Here is a 25,741-nt window from a genome sequence, read left to right on the forward strand (position 1 = left end):
ACTCGGCAATTCCAGATTCTAACCAGAAATAGGAGCAGAAGTAGCTCCAGAAGATCAGGAGAGAGGTTCTGACCAAAGTGCAGTCTGGAGGTACAGGACACCCCATTGCATAGCCTGTTCTTGCCAAATCAGTTCCTACAGCTCTGGCTGAGTTTAGAGCAGTGTCTGAACAGCTGGGAGTTCACCTGCAGCTAAGCACACTTGACCTCTGAGCCCCTTTCAGCACTGCACACAAATTACCTTGCATTGCCCTCCTATCATTAATCTTTTTCCACAGTTGCTTCCCCCAGCCCTGCCCAAAACAAATATATTCCAAGCAGCAGAAGAAATTCAGTACGTGAATGCTTGTTTTGGTCACATGCTGATCCTGGCCAATAACATCTGGAAATCATTCGGTTCAAAAGCCTCCTCTCCAAGTTGCCATGGCAATGAATCTCTGTTGCACGTTCTGCTCCTGCTGCCCATGTGGAACAGCAATGAAAACTCTGCTCAGGATGGGTGTAGAAGGCCCTCATGCAGATCCTAGTGGAGAGTTTTGCCTTTGCCAACCCATCCTCATCCATCCTGGCAGTACTCCCCATACACCCTTGGTCCATTACAGCGTTAGGGAAACATATTGCTCTTAGTTATACCAGTACACTTTCCTTTGATCTGAATGGGAAATGCACCTGAGTAACAAAGAACCAAATTTGGTACTTAGGCCAAGATTTCCTAGAACAAGTAGTGATTTGGGTGCTCAACTCCAGACACATGAAAGGGGGCATCCAAAATCACTAGTCCCCTGTGAAAACCTAGTCACTTTTGAAAACCTAAGCTTTAAGTCTGGCTACCATGTACCTTTAGCCTTGCCACACTCACCATAAGCTCTGGGTATGTTGGCCGTTCTTTGGAATTCTTCTTCAAGCTTAAAGGAAGGAAAGGAAATAAAAAGAGAATTATATCTTGTATGTAATTTAAGCAAAGCCATAAAAATACACCACGCAAATACCCAAAGATTTAAGTCCTGCATCCATATTTTAGATCAACAGCCCTCAGATTTCAGGACCTTCCAGTGACTGGAGTATGAACACTGTAGATTTCCCAGCAGTTAGTTTGTTTTGCGTCACTGTGACTCTGGCCTTTCCACGGCTCTGAACAGCTGATGCCATTTCCTGAAGACCACGTTCCATGGCACATCTCTGAAGCACGTACTCCTTCCTCGGATTCATTCAGTCTCATCAGAAATCAAATAATGAGCTGGCCTACAGCTCATTAAAAAGTCAACCAGAGTCTTTCTATTAACTGCAAATGGGATTTGGATCAGACCTCCCCGGCAGTCCTGTTTTCCCCATTTGTGTTCTTACTTCACAAGTTTGGGTTTATTCAAAACTCCACTATCTAGAAAAAGACATGCTACAAATTTAGGGCCATGCTCCGATTGCAGTCTGTGCATGCAGACCCCCACCGACATCCTGGGAGAAAGCTGGCAGCCTGTGCCTTCTAGCGATCACATCTCACCCATCAGATCCTTTGCATTTTAAAACTTTCAAGATAACATCCATCTGCAGCCATGGGCCTCTCTGAATTATCCCCTCTGTTACTTCCTTTTCCATTATCTATTCATTATTTGTGGCTCTGTCTGCCAAGGTTCATTCCCCAAGTGGCCCGCCACAGAGCCCCAAGAACTTGCAGGCTCAGCACACTCAGTTCATGACCCCACGACAGCCCAATGGCATGTACCCTCACTCCGCCACTGTGGTTTTGAGTCTTGGTTTCTCAGTCCCTCAGCCAGAGCAGCTCAGTTCCAGGGCAAGGACTGCATGGTGGTAGGGGAAATTACTGCACTTTGTGTTTCAGTAAAATCCTCTCGAGCTAGATATGGACTCTGGTGGTCAACAAACATACAGATAACGGTGACAAGCTACACCACTCACTTGTGGTCCACAGAGTCATTGAATAATGCCAGGGCCATCAGCTGCAAAAACAAACAGTTGCCCCAGCTCTAGTGGTGGTGATAGAAGGATTATCTCGTGGAAGGCCAATCATGAAGGGAGAGTGATACACACACTGTCATAATAATTAGACCATCTACAGCATTGTTCATATGAGCTCACTGCAGCCGGCATTCTCCAATTAACCTTCCCATAACCCCTGAGAGCTAAGTAAGTACCAGGGGCAGAGAGGTGAAGGGATTTGGGGACAGACATCAAACTGCAAGTCAGTGGCAGAAAAGGAACCCAGGAGCTCTGACTCCTGCAGGTACATCCCTAGACAGCATACATGCTAGCCAACACATTGCACATCTGGTGAGCTCTGAAGGGACCCTCTGAATATATTCAGGGCAAAATCAGGGCTTGCAGAAGTTGGCAGCTCCTCAATGCTCCAGCAAGGGAGTGGAGAACTGAATGGCTTGGAAACCCATGCCTGGCTATTCTTTATCTCTGCACTTCAGTTATGGCATGGGGACAGTTACACGGAACATCCTTTAGTCTCCTCCACTACAACAGATGGCTCGGGAGGCTGGTGGCTGGGAGGTTATTTTTGCTTCCCTCCAGCAGAAAATAGCTTCTAATCACAGGACGTAATCGCTACTCACTTCCTGATGGTGTATTTATGGGAAGAAGCTTGGAGTGATTTTAAAAGATCTTGACACGTCCATGGGGAAAGGTGTCATGCTGAGCAAAACAAAAGTGTGAGCCTCAGCTATGATAAGCCACTCCACTGTGGGATTTGCCAGGCCCAAGGGAAGTGATGGATGCCCGCTGAGTAGATATTTCCTGTCTCTTGCTGCACATGGTTAGCTCACGTTTACTGTAACCGCGGTGCATTGGTATAATGCATGTCAAAACTGCTAACTGTGGTAAGTGACTGGGAAGAGATGCATCATATCCTTCAAGTCTGCAATGAGTCAAGCTTCAAGTCAAGCTGAAGGTGAGCTTCAAAGCTTGGATGTGTTCTCATCCAGCGTTTGGTCTGTGCTCTTGTTAATTTAGACTTCATGGAAAAGACTCATTTTTGGATTACCAATCCCACGGCATACAGCGGCAGGTTATTACTGAAGGAATTTAACGTTAATCTTTAAGAAGCCTTTCAAAACCCACTACTGATCATCACTGACCATAGAGTTCACAGCAATATGGAACCTCTGGTTCTGCCAAATTCTCTTTTCAGTTCCCTGAGTTTCTTTAACACCTCCTACATTTCTTGTTTAAGATCAGCGTCCCAAAACCCCCAGATCCGATCCTGGCCAGAAATTAAGGGTCCAAATCTGCTTCCATTGAGTTCAGTGATGTTGAACCAGGCCAAAGACACCAAGGGCCTGGTTTTCAGAGGTCCTGAGCACCAGCAGCTCCCACAGACATCAAGTGAGATTGTGGATGCTAAATCAGGCCCTCTGAGATGCACACACACTTTCTTGCAAGTCCTAAAAGATAGGATATTATCATTATAACCATCGCAAACAGTCTGGATTTCCTCTTCTTAAAACCTGCTGGTGAAGTCCATGTGACCTGCAACAAGCAACGGGGCTTGGAAAAGCAAATAGCTCAGCGTTCTTTGGAAAACAACAAGCTGCCCAGCTTGCTCAAACAACCCTACAATAACAAAGCGGCAAGCAGGCAAGATGGAGGAAAGGAAGGTTGTCTAGAAAGGAGAATTTCAGTGTTTGGCTTCCAAAACGGGGGGTGTCATTTCCCCCTACCCGGGGGGGCATCAGTCCTGCTCTGTGTGTGTGTGTGTGTGTGTGTGTAGAGCAGAAGTGGGGAAAATGGGATTGATTCTGCATAGTAAGAGGAGGAAATGTGTGTGTGTGTGGAGCAGAAGTGGGGAAAATGGGATTGATTCTGCATAGTAAGAGGAGGAAATAAATTCCAGGAACCTTGAGCACGTGGCCGATTTAAACAGGGCCCCAAAGCAGAATCCCAAGTACTGTTTCTTAAGGTCCACTGGGCTGGTGTGATAAACTCCTTCCTGGGGCACAAGCGGAGCTGGCAGGGCTGTGAGCCCTGACACTGGGAGATCAGGAACAGTCTCATATTTCTGCATTTGTCAGCCTGTAGCACTTCCCTGGCTACCATGCAAACAGCCATCCATCTGCCAACTTGGCAAACAGCAAGTGGCAAAACAGCAAATGGAAAAAAGAAAGGGGGGGAGGCCTCTGGAGTAGTTTCCAGGGAGGCTGAAGGGAGGAGCATTCAAATGCTGTAGGGCTGTTGCTAGAAGCTACTAAACAATGCACCTCAGGACAAGGACAAATGCCAGTCTATTTTAGGGGGCAGGAAGGATCTGTTCTTTCATGCAGCCTTCCGAACCTGCTGACAGCGCTAGTGTGCCCCAGGCTGTAACATGGATCCTTTACCTCTCCCCGTGCTCACCTCCTCTTTCTGCGCCTCCGGGCCCACCCTGCCCCACTGAAATCGACGCAGATGCCCTGCTGTAAGCCACAACAGAGCCTGCCCCCTGCACTGATCGAAAGGAAGATGTGACCGAGCTCTGAGTAAACTCTGAACTTCCACTACCCTCAGCTAGACACTCTGTGGCACAGCTTCCCAGGGGCTCTGAGGCGGTGGGGGGGTCGTTCAGGGTCAGCGCTACATTTCCTGAAAGCCACAGGAAACAGCCATTCTCAGGCCCAAACACGTTCCACCCTGGATGCCTTACGGAAGGTTCACTCAGGCTCACGTGTCCGTGCACAGGAAAGCAGTGCGAGGCTGCTGATGTGCAGGGCCAGGGGTACGTGCATTTCTGAATCTTCTCTTGGGGGAAGCCACCTGTTGTGGAAAGAGAGGAGCCAATTCCAGGGCCCGGGTCATGGCTCCCCGTCGACAGCGGCACGAGGAGTGACTTGGGTTGTTTAGTTATTCAGCAAAGAATATAGTGGCTTGAAAAATTCTCTTCCTCCATCTCACCTCTGGGGAAACATCCCCCAGGTCAGCACAACTGCTTTGAAGTAGTTCCAGTTTGAGACCCACACTACTTAGCTAGTGTCCCCTTTAAAGATGAAATGATTTGCCATTGTTCTCTCTCGCATTTCTCCCTCATGTCTAAGACGTGTGAGAGCCTCTGGACAGTGTGTGTTATATGCCCCATACACACAACATTTAAGTCTTTGCCTAAAAAGCCAGGCTCGCTAGCTGGGGCTGTGACTTGTAAAGAGCCATGCTGGAGATCCCCGGTTCAATCCCTCGTGTCGGCCAAGATGGGAGCCATCGCACACACTCAATGGGGAGTTTATACCAGCAGAATTAGGCTTAAGATTGGCGCTGATAGCACAATATCCCCCCAGGACCCCTTTCACACCCCTGACCAGTGACAGACAATTCTGGTTCCAGGCCCAGGGCATGCTGGGGCAGGAGGCTTCAGTTTTACTTTGTTCTAAGTGACACAGCCAGCATTCAAGCCTCTTGCTCTTTACCGAATGCAAGGAAAACATATCAGAGCTACAGACTCCAAGCAGACAGGGCTCAGCCTTGGACTGAGCTTCCTGGATGCGTGGGGGCGGGAGGGGGGTCCTTCCTGGGTTTCCACAGCCAGAGCTCAGGAGGGATCCGCTTACCACTGTGAGGTAAAGTCGACAAACTCCGCTGAGAACTTGTCCGCCGGAAGCTGCGGCGACGGCTCCTCCACCACCTGTTTGAGCTGCTGGAACGGCGTCCCCCAAGAGTCATATGGAAACCGCAGGATCGCCAGCTCGATCTGGGGTGGGGGGGTGGGAGAGAGGGGCAGGCATCAGCACGGAAGACACCCCTCCCCCCCGCAGCCTCGTGGCTTTAAAGCCCCACGAAGAGCTCGAGTGACACCGGCAGTAATGAAGGGTCTCAATCACTGGCTCTGTCAGTTTCCAAGGCACCTTTCACCACCTACCCTGTATGAACACAGTGCGCACTCTTTCCCGCAGCACTGCTCTCTGGAGGGGCTGGGGATGGGAGAGACCAAGACATACCCCATTACTTAGCACTCTCAGCTTAAATCCTCCTCTGCCAGAACGGAGCATAGGAGCAGGTCCCTACTTTGCAAGGGACACTAGTGGAACCAGTTTTAAAATACAGTCAAGGGGGTGCACTGATTTTTCTTCTCCCATACCAGATAAATCAGTGAACAACTTTTTCCATTTCTCTTCATCTCATGCTTCCAGGACTCGATCCCCACTGCCCTACCCCCTATGCTGTCATTCACACCCCTGCAAAGCAAGTCTGTATCATCACCACCTGGAAGAAGGGAGAGGTGGATTCATGGTATCTGTACTGCATCCACTCCGTCAGCTTGTAGCTTTACTATTATTTGTATTCTGAGAGTGCCTAGAGGCCCAACCAAGACTGGAGGCCCACGGTGCTAGGTACTGTACATACCGATCATAAAGATCAGTTCCTGGCCACAAAGATCTTACAATCTAAGTACAATGATAATTTCCTAATTTTCTTTTAATATGTATTATTCTGTGTGAAAGACCCACTCAAATTACAGGGGAAATGGACTATATAGCAAGTAAGTTAAATGCACAAAGTGAACAAATCTGAGATAAAACCTTTTCTCCCTCTTATCTCTCTCCATTACCCTACTCTCAGGTGTTAAAAATCAATCTTTGACCTATTGCTGTGACAAGTTAAGTTGGTGGAATCCCTTTAACTCCAATTTTCCTGGATTTCAGGGCAGATCTTCCAATTCTGAGTTTAAAGAGAGATTTTGCTAATAACCACCAAGTTTATTTTTATCTTTGAAATCAAAGAGACTCCGAAACGACAGACTCTCCGAGTAGGGATGGATGCTTCCCGATCAGCATTTCAGGCCCTTTGCTAGTGTTGGCTTGTACTGCCATCAGCTGGCCAGCTGAAGTTACACTCAAGTTGCTTTTCAGTTTTAAGCAGTGCAGTCGAACCCTAAAGCAATTTAACTTAGGAACACTGGGCTCAGTTGTGTCTCTAAGGCACCAACCAGGAGAGTCCCAGGATTCTTTGTGCCTCAGGGGAAGTGCAGGGTGCAGCAGAAGAGGCCAGTTCTGCTGGTTTGTGCTGAGTGAGGCAGGGCGATGACACAAGAACTAGACGTGTGCTCAGGGCGTGCACAAAGTTATCCAAGGACAAGGCTGCAGCAACCTAGGGTCACAGCCTACCCTCACTGCCCCACCGGCAGAGCATGGGTGGAATTATCCTGCTAGGTCAGTGGGTTCCCCGCAGTTCACAACACTCCAGCCAGCTATTCTTGGGAAAAGCCACCGCACAGGGTACCTCCATGCCGCAGCTGGAGGTGGGCATACAGGCACTAGCTTTGATCAAGCCTAAGCGAGTACCGACCTAGGACTTAGGAGGGGACTGTATTGGGCAGCTAGCCCAAGCCGCTGTCTGTGCCACCACGGCCATGCTGTTATTTTGGGTGCTAGCTAGGTCAAAGCTAGCATGTGCACGTCTAGTACACCTCAAGCTGCAGTGCAGACATACCCTTAAGGGGGCTTTAAACCACTCCCTAGCTAAGGTCCTCATTACCTTCATGTCTGAGCGCCTCACAATCATTAATGTATTCAGACTTACAGCGCCCCTGCGAGGGACACAGTGCTATTAACTATTGTACAGATGGGACACTGAGGCACAGAGGCTGAGGGTAAAGTCTCTACAGGACTTGGGCTCCTAAGTCCCATTTTCGGAAGGGACTTAGGAGCTTCACTCTCACTGCCTAAGACATTTCAGCCCTTTTAAAGATGTCCCCTCGTGACTTACCTCAGCTCACACAGAGAAGGGGGATTGAACTTGTGTCTCTCAAATGCACACCCTAAGCACCAGACCCTCCTGCCTCTCTAGAGAGGATGAGGAAGGCACACAGTGCGACTGCAGGAGTCCAAAAGACAGGAATTGGCTGAGGGAGGTTCCACAGACAGTTCTTGCCCTTTAAAATTGCTCCCACCCTGCCCGGAAGGAATGTCAGTCATTTTTCACTTAATTCAATGGAATTCACATGGAATTCAGAAGATATTTAAAGAGATGGGCTGTACTTCCTCTAGAGCAGGGTTTCTAAACCCGTGGGTCAGGACCCAAAATTGGGTCACCAGAATGTTTCAAAGGGTCGCAAGGCAGCTCCCGTGGCTCCTGTCTCATGTGGCTGGTGGGTCTCGCCTCCCTGTTCCAGGCACGGCAGCCTCTGGGGTCCCAGCACTACTCAGGTTTGGTCCTTCCATCATAATGATGGGAGTCCGGGTAGGCCAAATCTGAACGAGTGGAACTGCAACCCTGTGAGCCAGGTCACAACTCCACTCCCGCAAATTTGATCCAGTGAGGAGGGGCGGGGCCAAACCTGAGTAGTGTTGCAACCCCCGGAGGTTGCAACCCCCAGAGCAGGGAGCCAGGCCCAGCCAGCCCCACAGCACAGGAGCGGCCACTATGGGGTAAGTGCCGGGAAGAACCTAACCCCCATGGGGGCAGGATCCGACCTAAACCACCCCAGGGCCTCCACCCCCAGACTATTTACTGGGTCGCGACATGCCATAAACATTTACAAATGGGTCCTGAGCCCAAAAAGGTTGAGAACCACTGGTCTAGAGAAGGCTCAGTTTTGAAAACCATTTGGCACCAGAAAAGAAATGTGTTTCCATAAGTGAAATTACATGGAGGTAATTTCTCTTACCTGATCCTTCCCCTCACCACATCTGCCCAAAAATTATGGAAGAAAATATTGGGGGGAGCAGCCTTAGATGGAGATCTTTGGGCTGAGAACTACCACATTCATGGCAGGAGTGAAAGCCACTGGGTTTTTATGTAAGGGTCCCAGAAAGAGGCACCCCCTTTTTTTCCTCCATGTCACTTCCTGGAGATGACTTACATTGCCCAACCATTCACTGGGCATGCACAAGTCAATGTTGTTCTTTTCTTTAGTGGCTGCCAACCCCCTTCTTCCTGTTTTTAGCTCTGCACAGTGAAAGACAACCCTCCTGTTGTCCTGGTGGGAGAATCTCAGGAGCAGATGATACTAAACTGATACGAAGTCGGCAGATGATACTAACCTGCTCAAGACAGTTAAAACCAAAACGGACTGTGAAGAACTTCAAAAAGATCTCACTAAACTAAGTGACTGGGCAACAAAATGGCAAATTAAATTTAATGTGGATAAATGTAAAGTAATGCACATTGGAAATAATAACCCCAACCATACATACAATATGATGGTGGCTAATTTAGCTACAACTAATCAGGAGGAAGATCTTGGAGTCATCGTGGATAGTTCTCTGAAGACGTCCACGCAGTGTGCAGCGGCAGTCAAAAAAGCAAACGGGATGTTAGGAATCATTAAAAAAGGGATAGAGAATAAGACGGAGAATATCTTCTTGCCCTTATATAAATCCATGAAACGCCCACATCTTGAGTACTGCGTAAAGATGTGGTCTCCTCATCTCAAAAAAGATATACTGGCATTAGAAAAGGTTCAGAGAAGGGCAACTAAAATGATTAGGGGTTTGGAACGGGTCCCATATGAGGAGAGATTAAAGAGACTAGGACTTTTCAGCTTGGAAAAGAGGAGATTCAGGGGGGATCTGATAGAGATATATAAAATCATGAGTGGTGTGGAGAAAGTGAATAAGGAAAAGTTATTTACTTGTTCCCATAATATAAGAACTAGGGGTCACCAAATGAAATTAATGGGCAGCAGGCTTAAAACATATAAAAGGAAGTTCTTCTTCACTCAGCGCACAGTCAACCTGTGGAACTCCTTGCCTGAGGAGGTTGTGACTATAGGACTATAACAGAGTTTAAAAGAGAACTAGATAAATTCATGGCGCTTAAGTCCATTAATGGATATTAACTAGGATGAGTAAGGAATGGTGTCCCTAGCCTCTGTTGTCAGAGGATGGAGATGGATGGTAGGAGAGAGATCACTTGAACATTACCTGTTAGGTTCACTCCCTCTGGGGCACCTGGCATTGGCCACTGTCAGTAGACAGGATACTGGGCTGGATGGACCTTTGGTCTGACCCAGTATGGCCATTCTTATGTTCTTATGTTATAAGCTCAATGTGAGAATACTACACTGTGCCTTTAAATAATAAAAGTATTATGGGTTGACTGCTGTAGCTATAAGGCCTGCTGTCTCTAAGTGCATCACTTGGATGTGGGCAGCTGAGTTGCAAGGGTGTTCAGAGGGGAGACTGAAAGAGATCTTTGGATGTTCGAGAAATCAGGGTCCTCTCCTGCTTATTGGTTAGCTTATTACACATTGTCTTCGGTGTTCAGAGGAGTCGCACTCTTGGTTTCTGTTCAATGACGTGTGACTCGGATTCAGGAGTCTCCCCGCGTGCTGTGTCTCCTGTGACTGACTGTTTTGCAAGTGTGTTCATTGCTGTAGTTTCTAGGTGCTGACTGCCTAGTACGATTAGTGACAATCACTAGGATCTCAGATTACGTGGCTTAGTGAATTAGCACTAGGCTCCTTCCCCTTTAAACTGCAATATGCTATGGGCTACTGGTGCAGAGAGAGCTGAATATCCCCCGGCTCTGGAACTGTGTCAGTGATCTGAGGGAGAGGTCCAAAACAAAACAGAACCAGAGAGCACTGTCAGCCCTGCTGAGTGTTCCCTTAAACCCCAAGCCCTTTCAGATCTGCCCTTTCAGGGCTCCATACTCTACCATAGTGATTCCCAGACTCCAGATATCCGATTTGACACTGTATCCTTTCTGGTTTAGCTCTGGGTTGATTCTTTCAGGCTGGAAAGAGAGACGAGAACAGTTTGAAATAGACATACAGGTTCAATCCCTACATCGTTCGGCCCCTCTCCATCCCCTTGGAGTGCCTGTTAAGACTGATGTGAGCTCCCCATATTGAGCAACTATTCCCTATGTTTCAGCAAATATCCCCAGAGCAAGTCTGCACCATCTCTGAATGCTTTCCAGCAGGCAATCCCCACTGCAGCACTAACCATGCTGAATGCACAGGACCAATCCCCAATCCCGAGGGGAGTCTTTGAGAGGAAACCCATAGGGCCATTTCTTTATTGAAACTCCACTCCCCTATTATCTCTTGACTGGATCTGGCCTACAGTCTCTGCAAGGACAGGCAACAAGACTGGGGACCGGAAGCGGATGGCATTTGCATTCTGAGATCTAGATAGTAGAAGCTGAATTCCTGTTTCCCCAGTTCCCAATTCGAAACATGGTCTGGCCTGGATTTATCCAGGAGACTGGAGGCCACAATTCACTAGTTCCTTAAGCCTCACGTAGGAGTTTGCCCCTCAGCAAAGTAAAATGCTCCACCGGGGGTTGTGGGCGAAGGATTCCCCACCCCCCGGGTTAGAGTTTCACACCCACTCTCGCATAGGCATAGAAAAGTGCAAGGCAGGTGAGATCCATCCTGACTTAGAAGCTATAACAAAGCTGCTGCTACACAAACAGATCACCTAGGGAGGTGGTGGAATCTCCTTCCTTAGAGGTTTTTAAGGTCAGGCTTGACAAAGCCCTGGCTGGGATAATTTAGTTGGGAATTGGTCCTGCTTTGAGCAGGGGGTTGGACTAGATGATCTCCTGAGGTCCCTTCCAACCCTGATATTCTATGATTCTATGAACGTGGGGGGGAAACATGGGCCGAAAGGCGGTGTTCACAGCACCCCTGAATAGCGTAGCACTGTGAACCCTCTCCCGCGCTGGGCAATGGCACTGAAAGGGGAATTGCAAACCATCTCTTTAAAGAGCCAAAAGAGGCTGCGTGCATTGGCTGCTAAGTGAACCTGAAGCAGCAGCTGTCCTGGGGCCCACAGGATGTCAAACCTGATGGGCCCTAATGTACCTGACCCTTCTAAATTGACCCCTCCGTGGTGCTCACAGGTGCCTCTTGCTGACTTTTCACAGAGGAGCCTGGATGTTGCTAAAAGTGTTATTGTCCCCACTGTGCAAATAGGGAAATTGAAGCAAAGTGAGGTTACCGGGGCTTCCTTACGATCACACAGTGAGTCAGTGTCAGCTGGGAACAGAACCCAGGAGTCCTGATTCCCAGCTTTGAGCTTTAGCTGTAAGAGCCTCCTCTTTATGTTTACAAATAATTAGACAATAAATAACTATAGAGGCATGTTTCACTAAGCGAGCCATTGAGACACATGCTGGAAGTTGCTCTGTTTTAGGTCTCCCGTTTTAAGATCATCTATTGCCACATTCCTCTCTACAGTGGGGCAGTCAGTTTCCCACACATCTTCCCAACTTACAGCCATGTAGGGCTTGCATCCTGCATCCATGGTTTTAGCAACAGAGTCAACGAGGTAACCGCTAATTCCAAAATCGCACATTTTCACCTGCCCCTGTGTATTGATCAACACATTAGAGGGCTTTACATCTGTAAAAAGGAACACACACCATCGTCACTGTCACAACTGGGCCTAGCCCCATCGTTTTAAAGCATCCCTGGGAGCGAACAAGGCGGGTTAGCTTCCTACCACCAGAAGACACCTAAGCAATATCGACTGCATCAATCCACGCAGGCTCATCTGCAGGGCTTTTTTTAGCCACTGCACTAAGATTGGGAGCTGTTGCAAATGCAAAAGCTTTTCCCCATTTACACAAGCCCCTCCCACGTCTTACAAACATTGCTCCCAGGGAAACTAACAGATTTCCCTGTTATTGTTACTTTGGGTAGGGCGCAGCATCATGATGTCACAGACAAGAGCGATGTCACAGAGCAGCACCCCGAAGCTGCCCGTTGAGCACACCATCGGCAGCACAAATAACAAAAATCTCGGCAGTGAAAATCCACCGCGTGGTGAGGATGCGTTAACTGAAGATGCTTTCACAGCAGCATGAAGGAAAACCCCAGAGATAAGATGTGAAGGGGCCAGGAGACGGGGAAGAAGGGTGGAAGTCTGGAAAGATGGGAGGAGAGAATAGAGAGCTGGGGAAAGGAGAAAATCATAAGACAAGATACAGAGGCCAAAGTTTCCAAGAGTGGCCTCTAGTTTTGGTGCCCAACTTGAGTCACCTTGGGCCTGAATCAGAGATGCATCCAGAGGTGCTGGGACAATTTGTACAGTGGGGATGCTGAGAAGAATTGAACCAAACTGTAAACCCTGTATATGATGGAAACCACTTTAAGCCAGCACCCCTAGTTCCAGCCCCATGGGTGCACCTGCAACTCCTACGGACTTCAGCTGGAGTTGGGAGCACCCAGACTTCCTGGAAATCAGGCCCAAGGGGTCAGAAATTCTATTGTTCTATCATACTTATCTGGCCTCCAACACCATCGTACGTGAGCATGCCACACTCAATATGTGAGGCAGGTCAGTGCTATTAACACCATTATTCAGATAATGTCTCTGTGCCTCAGTTTCCCAAGAGATTTGCCCAAGCTCACATAAAGAGGCCTTTGGCAGAGCAGGGTTTGAACCCAGGTCATTCATATCCTAGGGTAGTGCCCTCATCTAACCATGGGCTCATTCCTCACGCTGGAGGCACCCACCATTCCTTCTGAACCATTTGCTCTATCTACACATATTATAGAATAATACAAAGCTGTAAAGGCATCTGAGGGTTGCTAGCAGTGCCACCATCCCCTTGAGCCCACTAATCAGAACCTAGAGGTTCATGGTATTTAGCATCTTGTCTCTTTGCAATCAAAGCCTCTGGCACCTGAGATCTTCCCCCCTCATTTATGATGTCGGAACAAGGAATTTTCAATTGAACTCAGTCACACAAACAAAAATCCAGAAGCGAAATGGCATTTCCCACCCACCATAAAATATCCAAAAGGCAGGAGCTCAACCTCAATTACACACATTATGTACAAGACACGATCCCCTGTTACGTTTGAACATCTATCATTTCAAACAACTCTTTCCCCAGCAGTCACGCTGCAGATATGGGCTTTTTTTTTTTCATGACAACAAATGGAAAACAATCCTTTACATAAATGTGCCAACTGATAAAAGAGTAAGTTAGTCAGTTTCCTATCATGTCAGTTCTTGGCATCGGCCTGAATGCGGATTGTTGCTTTAAAGGGGACATTGTCAAGAGAGTTTAAACCCCAAATTTAGATTCTGCTAAAAACAAAAAACCAAACCTGCCCGAATGACACAGAAATGATGCCCCCTTCAGCTTTTGCAACTTAAACCCTTCAATGTTGCAAGAGAGCATTAGGGTCAGATCCTGAAACTGATCTGACACTAAAGCGGAGGGCAAAAAACCCAAAAACAAATGGGGAAATAAATTATTATCGCTATGGTAAGCTACAGTAGCACCTGAGAGCCCCAGTTATGAACCAGACCCCACTGTGCTGTACAAACACACAACAAACATTTTTTCAGCTTTAATAATTTTGGATTTCTGATACCGGTCAGGAAATTTGGGGGGGTTGAAACACATACGAAGATATTTACCCTGCCAGTGTCTCTAATATTACCAAAACATTGCAGGTTTGATCACAAATCTGGAGATCAAATGTGGTTGCCAGAAAGGAAAATACGGTAGGCCCCAATTTTTATTTTTTAGTACCTATGTCGGGCTTTTTAAAGCTTAGTTCATCTATAAACGTATGTTGCATGCCTCTCCCACAGGCTAAGCTGTTGATCTGACCTGCATGAGAGGGTGAATAATCTGAGACTTGCTACCGGCCTTAGTGTAAATGCCACCAAACGGCAGTTCTGCCCCATTCTGCACCCGGAGAGGAGTTTGCATATGCAGAACTTGATCCCAAGCCCATCGCAGCCAATGGGAGTCTTTCCATGGACTTCAAGGAGCTCTGAGTTAGGCCCATAGTTAGCCAGCTGTGCCCTTCCCAGCATGCAATGGGGAAGCAGAAGCAGAAGAGGAATCCAGTGAAGCAAGCAGGCAAATGATCCATTTCTTCTGCTAGCCAAGTGAAGGTGGAAGCTGTTTTCTGTGTTCAGCTTCAGGGGAGATATGCTGGCAAGTCGATGGGAGTTTGAAGAGCAACTCAACAACCCACCACTCATCCTGAGCAGGCTTTGGGTTATCCTGGGTTGCTGGACCACAGGATTTCCCCTGCCTCCCAAACCTCATGTATTTGGGCTATCTTTAGTGCACCAAGCGAGGCTCTGAGTATAAGCCCTGCTGGACTAAGAGCGTGACACAGGGCTCAGTGAGAAACAAGCAGTGCCAGAAGCTACGCAGGTCACACTTACCTCTGTGAATTACGGAGAGCTTACTATGTAGATGTTCTAGTGCTTTTACAATCTGAAACATAACAAATCTACAGTGAACCAGAGCTGGCGGCGGCATGACGTGGCTGATCACACCTTGCTAGCTCACCTCTCCTGCCTCGACAGCGACTGCCCCGCGCTCGCCCCATCGGCCCCGCTTGGGGGAAACCATCTTGGTTTGTCATTTTGGCAGCACACAGCCGTGCGTGCTAGGGAGGCAGCGTGCTCAGTGGCAGGTGTGGGCTAGTGTGCCTCGGTAGCGACTCCTAGTGGAGAGCTGAGAACGTTCAACTTTTCTTGCTACACAGGATCTTTAAAGAAGGAATTCCTGGGGGGCTCTTGCCCCCCGCCACGTCTGGATTTAGTATTCATGGCAATAGTTGTGAGATATGTGAGCATGCAAAATGAGTTCCTGCACTGGCAAGGACACCTCCCTGATTTCCACTTGACTCTCCCTCTAGCTTTCCTCCCTCCCTGGCAGGCTGGTCCCCTCCCCACAACCAACAGCTAACCTTCCTCTGATCCATACTGCTCTAAGGGAATATGCATGCTCAGAGATCTCCTGGGAATGACAGTACATTGATGGAAAGGAAAAGCAGCTGCTGTGCCCTCTCCACATCAATCGGGTTTTCTGCTTCATAATTGAAAAGCAGATCGGCAGATTTGAGAGCATTTATGGCTCATAAATGCAGACACGTCACCGCAGACCAAATACTGGAAGCCAAATAAGAATTAGCATGTGGGCTGGGTTGTGGGCCAAGTTCATCCCAGGGCTCCGATGGCAGGGACGCTAGATCCTCACAGCCTAGGTTCAGAATAGAAACATCACCCCTGCCTGTACTCACAGAGACGGCTATTTTCCCTAAGATGTCTTCAGGAATCGTCAGGCCTTTGTCAATGACATGTTTGTAGAATTTGTCCAGCGAGGTATCCATCAGCTCCATGCAAATCCACACATCTCCCTGGGGGAAAGAGAAAGCAAACATCTGCCCAGTCTCTCCTACAGCGCTCGCCCTTGGCTTGCTTTTGCTGGCTTTTTAAACGTCTCATAGAAGATTGCACTGGGCTTTCCATTCTCCTCCAAGCACACAAGGGTTAAGTGCAATGTGTCTGATTTATATATGGTGCTGCACTACATGGCTCAAGGGTTTAAAAATCAGATATTGGGTAAAATTTTCCAAAGCACCTAAATGACTTAGGAGTCTAAGCCACACTGAAAGTCAATGGGACTTAAGTTCCTAAGGCCCCAAGATTTTCACAAGTGACTAGAGATTCTGGATGCCTCCATTTTTGGTTGTTCAACTTGGACTTCTCAAAGGGGACAGATTTTCGGAGGATGGGTGCTCAGCACTTTCTAACAATCAGGCCCCTCTACGGTGTCCCAGGTTCAGCACCCAAAAGCTGAGGTACCCAAAATCACTAGTCACTTTGGCCTAAATCACTTATGAAAATAGGGATGAGGTGCTTTTGAAAAATTCCCCAGTGGTGATTTTCTTCTCTAGTTCCCTGGCTCAATTCACGTCTAGAGCAGTATTTACCATTGGAGGGATGTTTAAGAGAACTATGGGTTAGGGGTGCCTGGGTAAGATTTACTGCCTGTGATAAATGGGAGGTCAGTTTAGAGAATCTAATGGTCCTTCTAGCTTTAAACTCTAGGCAACTCAATGTGCCATGAGCTGATGTTCTCAGCACACAACTGTCCGGGTCTAAACAAACACTATAGAAACTGGTAGTGCCATAGAGATGGCTTTCCCCACCTCACCCAGGATCCTTGGGGGTTTTGTCTCCTCTGATCAAGGAAGCCTTTGTAAATCAGACTGTAAATTCCCCTAGGGATGGATCACGTCTTTATACCTACCTGCATAGCAGAGTGCACACCAATGGTGGTGTATTAAAACAGACACCCCAGGGAGGGGCACAGCATAAGTGCCTAGATGGCTGGGGGAAAGGCTTACAATGTAGTCTAATCTTCTAACTTCTATTACATTTTTTTAACAGTGCCCATCACAGTGGCCTCCAAGCCAAGTAAGTGTAAGGGAAAGACGTAGGCAGGAATCCAGAATGCTGTACCTCTCGAAAGAGCGCACCATAGAAAGTGACTGTGAAGTGGCAGTCTACCGTCCTCATGGAGATATCCAAGTCCATCAGTAACCTCTTCTGCTCCTGGCTATTCACTGTGGCTCGGATCCGCTGGAAGAGAGAGCATTTTAGCACTGGCTCTCCCAGCCGCATGCCGTGTTTCACTCGCATATGTGTGCTCACAACAGCTACATGAGGGGAAAATGCCACACAATGCAACACACTGAAGTCCCGGCATTTACTCCGGATTCTAAATCATTTCTCCTTTTCCTGGCTCTCTTTACAACTGAGAGGCATTGTGGTCATATGGATAGAGCAGGGAACTGGGGGGGGGCAAATTCTAGGCTGGTGTAAATTGCCACCACTGCAGAGCTGTAGCAATTTACACCGGCAGAGAATTTGGTCCTGGGAGTCAGGACTCCCGAGTTCTATCCCTGCCCAATGACTCCTTTTGTGGCTTGAAACAAGTCTATCAGATGTCTCAAATCAGGCACCCAAAACTACAGGGGACATTTGAAAATTTGGTCTTTAAACCTCTCTGTGCCATGGTAAAACAGGGATAATCAGGCTTACCTACCCCACAGGGGTGAGGTGGGATTTATGTCTGTGAAGCCCTGACAGATCCTCGGAGGAGAGCTGCTATAGAAGGGCAAAGGATTATTGTTATTGAAACATCTCTTTCTTCATCTCTTTTTCTTTCTCTCTCTCCTTCCATCATGGGAAGGCCCCAGTGACAGCCGCCAGCAAGTGCCTGTGATGCTGGGATAGCTTTATAAGCTCACACAGTTAAACGTGGACCAGATGCAGATATTCTAGGCTCTTTGGTCAAAGCCACTGGAGCCTAATAATAGAATTAAATGGCTCAGCACTGTGGAGCAGCTAGGAAGAAAATAAGTAACAGATCCGTACGCTCCCACCATCCTATCTAACCCCAGTCATACCCATTTTCAGAGGGCTTTTGGAACCTGGTGGACACCAGAACAAAGAGGACAGACAAAATGTACAGAATGCAGGCTCTAAGGGTATGGCTAACCAAGCTGGGAATTACACCTCCAAGCTGCATTGTAGATGTACCTTAAGACTAGTCCTTGTCCCACAGATACTGGAAAAGCTTTGCTGTGTTCTTGGCAGTATTGATGAGCTAAGAGTTTTGTTTCACTTCACCCATTACTTTCAGCCTTGCATCTTTTTTTTTTAAAAGGAAAATATCAGCTCAAATTTGGCCCAAGATTTAGGCTTTGTAAAAATAGCCTTTTAGAAAACTTATGTACAACACATCTGTTCTCACTTTTTTTCTTTAATTACAAGACAGTTTGGGGTTTGTTTGTTTTTTAACTATTATTATTATTTATTCATATTGTGGTAGAACCTAGGGGCTCCAGTCATGGACCAGGTCCCCATTACTCTAGGCGCTGTACAAACACAGAACAAAAACACAGTTTTGCCCCCAGGAGACTAGAAACAAGAGTGAAACTGACTTTTCAATATTTTCAGTGTCCCAGCGAAGAGAAACCCACAGAAAAACGGAGCACAGTAAAAAGTAAATTATGGTTTAACAATTATTGCCATTTTAATCTACAATTTTCTTACAGAGGACTTTAACAAAATCATCAACCTGACAGGGTCTAGGGTGACCAGATGTCCCGATTTTATATGGGCAGTCCCAATTTTGGGGGCTTTTTCTTATACAGACACCTATTACCCTTCACTCCCTGTCCTGACTTTTTACACTTGCTATCTTGTCACCCTAACAGGGTCCCTGCACTAAATAGCCCTAAGTGGATCCCAGTATTGCCAGCCCCAAGATTAAAAAATTATGAATCAAGCTTCCAAAAATCATGAGATTGCATTAAAAAGCATGAGATTTCTTAAACTAATGTCTGGGTTTTCTCTTCTGGTGCCAGAACCTTTAGGGGTTACATTTTCAGGCTTTTCTCAACAGCCAGGAAGGCTAGAAATTTATTTTAAAATAAAAATTGAAAGTGGCAATTCTCCTATAATCTCATGAGCCCAGGAGCTGGAGCTTTAAGAAAAGAATGCAACTTCGTGACAGCTGGTAACAAGGGGGTTCTTTGCTTCCAAGTGGTGGTATTCAGAGTGCTTTTCTGAAGCTAGCAGGTCCAGATGCTGGATGAAGATGCTGAGCTTCTTGCATTTATCAGAGGCCATGAAGGCATGAAGCTGGAAGAGTCACTGTGGTGGGGCAGCTGCCCACACAGGCAGGAGAAGGGTTAAGGCAGCCTTAGAGAACCCAGCCAATCAGGAGAAGGTTTGCTGGAGCAGCCCATATATAAAGGGCTGCTCAGCAGAGCAAGGGGCAGTCTCTTCCTGGAGAGCAAAGGGGAAGTTCTGCTGAGGAGCACCGAAGATACTGCAGTGCTGGGCAGGGTAGCAGAGCAATAGGGGAGCTCTTGGCTGACCATGGCCAGACTGAGGCCCTGAAGCAAGGGCAGGGAAGGTGCTAGGGCTATGGGGGAAGTGGCCCAGGGAAAGTAGGCAGCAGGAATAAGAAGAGGGGCAGTAAGTGGCTGCCACCTATAGGGTCCCTGGACTGGGACCCAGAGTAGCAGGTGGGCCTGGGTTTCCTTCCCATACACCCTTTACCTCTACTTGCTAATGAGGAGAGTGGCCTAAATCCAGACTGCAGTTTGCCCCTGAAGCCAGGGGCTAGACTAGTGACTGCAGTTGGCCGCTGAGGCAAGTGGAGGGACTGAGGACTGCCTGTCCCCCGAAATGGGGGAGACAGCGGGCTGGGGCACAGCTGGAGGGCCATGTCCCAAGAGGACACCGTGGTCCGGGAGCAACGCAGATCCTGATGGTGTAGACGGTGGAGGAAGCGGAAGTAATGGCGAGTGAGACACCACTAGTAAAAGGCGCCCTGGTGGTCCAAGAGAGCTAATCCCCAGCAGGAGGCGCCGTGGCAGCAAATTGGCTCTGCTATGATCACCATTTGCAAAACAGATGTTCTGTGTCAGAGGCATAGGGTCTGGGGGTCTGCTGCCCCTTTGTAAGTGTGAGGAGAATCAGGCCCCAGGTCTTCTGATTGTGGTATACACACTGCCCAATACTACGTATCCCTCTCACTCTTCATATGCATGTATATTCAGAGTTATAGATTTTAATGTCAGAAGGGACTGTTATGATCTAGTCTGACCTTCTGTATAACAGGCAAACGAGTAATTTCTAGATCAAGCCCTTAACTTCTGGTTGAGGTAGATCATATCTACATGAATGAGATCCAGTCATGATCAAAAGCCTTTAAAGTGATGAAGAATCCATCACATTCCTACATCAAGTATTCCAGTGGTTAATTCCCCACAATGTTAAAAAATTGGGCTTTATTTCTAATCTGAACGTGTCCCACTTCAGGTACCAACCACTGGGTCTTGTTATGCCTTTTTCTGATAGATTAAAGAGCTGTCAACTACCAAAAGTCCCTGAAGGTACTTTTATTACAGGTACTATTTACTTGGGGCCAGGGGGGGTGTATAAATACATACATACCCACCCATGGATTACTAAAGATGCAGAGGAGCAACCCCATGAAATGATGACGAAGATAAAATAAAATGAACGTAGGTTAATATGAACGGAAATGGGTAAAGTTCACAATACAGGGCTCAGATCAGAGTGTATTGCAATTACTGCCTCAGTCAGAGGGGTTACAACAAAGATTACCCCATTTGCCCCCCAAAAATGTCATGTTAAATTTGGAGACGGGATACATAAACAGTGCACACAGACACTCCTTGCATCCTTTTGTTCTGTTTGCAGTAAGAGAAATTCACCTCTTCCTAAAGTTCTAACGCAGGGGGAGGCCGAGGCCAAAGGAAAGGCCCTTACACTTAATAGGGACGTACAGCCTGTGGAGAATGCATCTCCTTGTATGATGTGGTGCATCTTCATCCACCCACAAGTCTTCTGGAATCTCCATGGTCTGCACATGCCTATTAAAAGTGGATGCTCTTAATTATATGTGACACTTAGGCTCCTGTTAAGTGGCCTGCAGTGCAAAACATGGATCCTCCCAATTTAATGGGACAAATTCACACCTGCTGTAGTTGGTTTTCAAACTACAGTAACTCCTCACTTAATGTTGTAGTTATGTTCCTGAAAAATGAGACTTTAAGCGAAACTATGTTAAGCGAATCCCATTTCCCCATAAGAATTAATGTAAATAGAGGGGGTTAGGTTCCAGGGAAATTTTTTTTTGCCAGACAAAAGACACTGTGTGTGTGTGTGTGTGTGTGTATATACACACACACACACACACACTAAATTTTAAACAAACAATTTAATACTGTACACAGCAATGATGATTGTGAAGCTTGGTTGAGGGGGTGGAGTCAGAGGGTGGGATATTTCCCAGGGAATGCCTTACTGCTAAATGATGAACTAGCAATTGGCTGAGCCCGCAAGGGTTAACTCGTTGTTAATGTAGCCTCACACTCTACAAGGCAGCAGGAATGGAGGGAGGGGAGACAGCATGGCAGACAGAGACACACACCGTGTGTGTGTGTGTGTGTGTGTGTGTGTGTGTGTGTGGGCATTTCCCCTTTAAGTACGCTGACCCACTCAAGTACACTGCCTTGTTAAGTTAATCAACAAGCTGAGACCGCACCTGCCACCAGGAAGCTCCTTACATCCTGAGCCCTGTCCTGTGTCCCCCTGCTCTATGGAGATGGGGTAAGCGGGGTGCAGGAGCAAGGGGGAGGGGGACACCCTGACATTAGCCCCTCTCTTCCCCACCCCCACACAGCAAGCAGGAGGCTAGGGGAGCAGCTCCAAGGCAGGGGACAGGAGCAGCACAGGGCAGTAGGGGGGAGGGACAGCTGAACTGCAGGCCCTTGATAGCCTGCTGGGCGGCTGCTGCACAGAGAACTTAGGGGAGTGGGGAGCTGATAGGGGGGCTGCCGGTCCACCCTGGTTCCAAGCCTCAACCAGCTCGCTGCAAGGAGCCTGCAAAGCAGGCTGCCAAACAACGTTATAAGGGAGCAATGCACAACTTTAAACGAGCATGTTCCCTAATTGATCAGCAATGTAACAACGAAACAACGTTAACCGGGATGACTTTAAGTGAGGAGTTCCTGTAAGCCAGAGTGTATATCTCCACTAAGAAAAGAAGTGTACTTTCAAAACACCAGAGCTAAGGCATTTTAAAGTCCTAGGTGTGCAGATGAATAACTTGCCCTGTCTACACTAGGATTTTTGAACATGTCAGCGGTCACATTTGAAAAACACACCTTTTTTCCAAGTGTAGATCTGGGCTTGAATTAGGCTTAATGTCCTGTCCATCTCAGCACCTCCACATGGAAAGAGTAAGTCCCTTGTCAGACTAACGCCTACTCGAGTGAAGGTAAGAGTGGAAGCTTATGTTGAGGACAGCCTGACGGGTCAGCACACATACACACATAGAAAACACCTTAGGAGTCTCACCCTACCTTCACCGCCATGATCTGTGCGCTAGGCATGTGCCGCATCTTCTCCACCACCCCGTAAGCACCTCGGCCCAGTTCAGAGATCGGCTCCAGGTCATCGGCCTTCACTTCAAAGTTCTGTGGGAGGAAAAGACCACCGTGAAAAAGGCCAAAGGCAACAGAACAGGTGCAGCGGTTTTCCTCACTGAAGGCACCATGGACAGGGTGATAAAGGAAGTCAGGAACTCCTAAGATCTAGGCCTTGCTTGAACACCAGCTCCCACTGGTGGTACTGGGCAGATGACCTTCCCCTCTCTAGCCTGTCTCCCTATCTGTAAAATGAGGATAAGAATACTGACCCTAACCCCCAAGGAGTGCTGTGAGGATTAGCTAGGCCCCAGAAGAGGTACATCACTACAGTGGTGCAGCCCTCACCTGTGTGACTAACAGCACCTCACATGGAGCTGAAACAGTTTTAAGAATGGACTTTCCAACCTTTTCAGTTATATTTCCTAAATTTTAGGCAAGGAAAATCAAGCCAGTTCCCATTTCATTTAGTCAGTTTTCACTTTCAGGTTCTCAGTGCTGCAATGGTCATTGAAAACGCTGCCGGAAAATGCTGAAACAACTCTTCCCATGGGAATGTCTTTAAAAAAATAATCCAAGGAAGTGTTTCCAAATGGTCTTAGGGTTTGAAAAGCTTGTGTCTACAAACCTGTATCGGGGCCAGATCGGAGTTGAGAGTGCCACTTTAAACCTCGGTAGATTTATTTTGTCTAGCGTTACCGATTGCTTTCTCTTGGCTTTGCCTAAAGGACGACTTTGTTTTCAGCTCTGCCTTCTGCCCTGCCCCTTCTTCTTTTCGACGCATTATTGTGCACTGGCTGTATTTTTGCTCATTATTATTTCTGGGTTTTGAAATAGGTCTCCGCTGCTCAAGCCGGCTGAACGCCCCACCGCAGAAGTCAACCGTCCTGCTGAAAGCGACTGGTTATAATGAACTGATTCACAGCACATAATCCCACACCGCTTTCTACCTGAGCCGCGGAAAATCTGCCGCCTGCAAAGTGCTACCCGGAGAGGGTTCCGAGAGCTTGGGCGCACGCACTGTGTTACCGCACACCTTGGACGCGGGCTGTTTGGTCACAATTACATTTACTGTAAAACCAGCCCTCACTAGCTTTTTTTGTGTTAACATGGATCCAAGCATCTTGTTCTGTCCAACACCGTGCCTGCTGTTTAATGCAAACTCTTCCGAAACGAGCCCTGTGTCTCTTTTTCAGGCAGCGTTCTGAAATTTAGCAGCAAAGTTAAAGGCAAAGGGACAAGTAGCCTACTCTAGGGAACACAATACAGCCTGTGGAACAGGAGCATGATGATATCATGTCCTAAAGGAACCTTGCAGGACAAATGCATTCTGGGACAGAGACAGCTAATTCCTACCAGGGTACTGACTGCTAGCCCATCAAGTCCCCCTCCTCCATGGGACGCCATATTAAAAAAAAAAAGCTTGAGCTCTGTATTTTATGAGCGCTTGCCTCTTTGCGCCTTCCAGCACGGTCTTTCTGCCTCCATGCAGAGCTCCTTTTGGAATTCTCTCCCTCTTTCTTGGGATTGTGGATGTGAACCGCTTTTCTTGGAACAAGGGATCACTTTAGCAGCAGGTATTTCTTTGACTTGACGCTGAGCCCTTGAGCTGCAGATCCCGCACCCCCTTTCCATCTCCCAGCCCCTGACCTGCAGATCCCGCACCCCCCTTTCCATCTCCCAGCCCCAGTGCTATGCCAGGGAAAATAAAAATTCAAACTTGAAAGAGAGACAAACGCCCAATGACAGATATCGTAAAATGCTAATGACCTAATACATCACCTAATAAATTAACTGGCTGATGTTCAGTGGCAAGAGATAGTCCTAACCAATTTATTGCCTGGATTTATTGTGCTCTTATTAAAGCTCCTGGGACATTTACTCTAATAAAAACAGCTGTTGCACGTTCTTGTTTTCCTGGAAAAATTTACGATGTCAAATGGAACTGGACTCTGTCCTTGTTTTCCTCGGAATCTGATTTGGGGACAGGCTGACCTGCGCTGGTTAGAATCTTAGACATATAAATTCATGGTAGCAGCACAGATGAAGAAAAGCCTCCAATGTAAGAAAGGAGTCAAAAACTTCAGACGGCAGGTTAAGTCAGCAGTAGACCAGACTGATTCTCAAAAAGAAAAGGAGTACTTGTGGCACCTTAGAGACTAACCAATTTATTTGAGCATAAGCTTTCGTGAGCTACAGCTCACTTCATCAGATGCATACTGTTCTGCCCTCCTGCTGGTAGAGGTACACACCCACACCGTACTTTTAATGCAATATTTCAGCGATGCCATGTTCTGACAGCAAAAAAAAAGATTTGGGATCCTCCTCACAGCCAGGGAAGGTGGTCAGAGCTCGCTGAAGCCTGTGTGATCTCTTCCCTCCCCCAGGTTGACAATCCAGGCTATAGCCCTGCAAGCTGTTGGGGATGACTGAGTTGGCTTTGATTATATTTCAGGAGGGGAGAGTGGGCTCTCTCTCCCCTCATCCATTAGGCCTACCAGTCAAGTGTCTTCAGAGTGAAAGCCAGAAGAGGTGTCCCTCACTGAAATGCCAAGGCCGAGCACTTGGGGAAGCTGTTTAATAGCGTCTGGGGAGAGGGGAGGAACTAGGCTTTGAAGTTAACAGTCCAGCAACAAACAGTGGAAGTTCACACCTCAGCTGGAGCTAGGGACATTGTTCCTGAGGAATGAGTCAGTATCCAAGGGGAAGCAGGAAAAATGGGGAAAGAAAACAAACCCTACTTTCTGCTCCAGCTAGAGCTAGGAGAAAATGGCCATTTACAAGGTGATCAGGCCGCTTCCAAGAGCCTCAGGTCAAGTTGTTACCCAGCTCAGTTTTGAGGTGTTCATGCACGCCTGTACACGCACATACTTGATCACAGCTCCCCTATGTCCCACCTCGTGGGTCAACAGTATCTAGGGCTGTTCTGAGGCTATTACATTTTACAGAGGAGCAATCAGCTTCTGGCCATTGAAGAAGCAAGAGCCCATTTGGTTCTCAGTGGTTTGACGCAGGGAGGGCTGCCTTAAAGGTGAGGCTATGTAAGAGAAATGGGGGCATCCGATGC

General features: G+C 47.6%; 1 protein-coding gene across 2 annotated transcripts in view; it reads right to left on the minus strand.

Annotated features, from left to right (window-relative positions):
* MAP2K6 (mitogen-activated protein kinase kinase 6) overlaps positions 1-25,741 on the minus strand; it is a 92,987-nt gene that overhangs the window by 19,428 nt on the left and 47,818 nt on the right. For both annotated transcript variants that reach the window (XM_048817794.2, XM_075119197.1), the window contains 8 exons: positions 22,612-22,725; positions 17,162-17,281; positions 15,937-16,053; positions 15,074-15,125; positions 12,149-12,276; positions 10,584-10,661; positions 5,534-5,673; positions 859-904 (listed from right to left, as the gene is read on the minus strand). In XM_048817794.2, the coding sequence (XP_048673751.1) occupies positions 859-904; positions 5,534-5,673; positions 10,584-10,661; positions 12,149-12,276; positions 15,074-15,125; positions 15,937-16,053; positions 17,162-17,281; positions 22,612-22,725 (795 nt within the window). The remainder of the gene's footprint in view (positions 1-858; positions 905-5,533; positions 5,674-10,583; positions 10,662-12,148; positions 12,277-15,073; positions 15,126-15,936; positions 16,054-17,161; positions 17,282-22,611; positions 22,726-25,741) is intronic.

This window comes from Caretta caretta, chromosome 14 (genome assembly GCF_965140235.1).
Source record: "Caretta caretta isolate rCarCar2 chromosome 14, rCarCar1.hap1, whole genome shotgun sequence".
Lineage (NCBI taxonomy): Eukaryota > Metazoa > Chordata > Testudines > Cheloniidae > Caretta > Caretta caretta.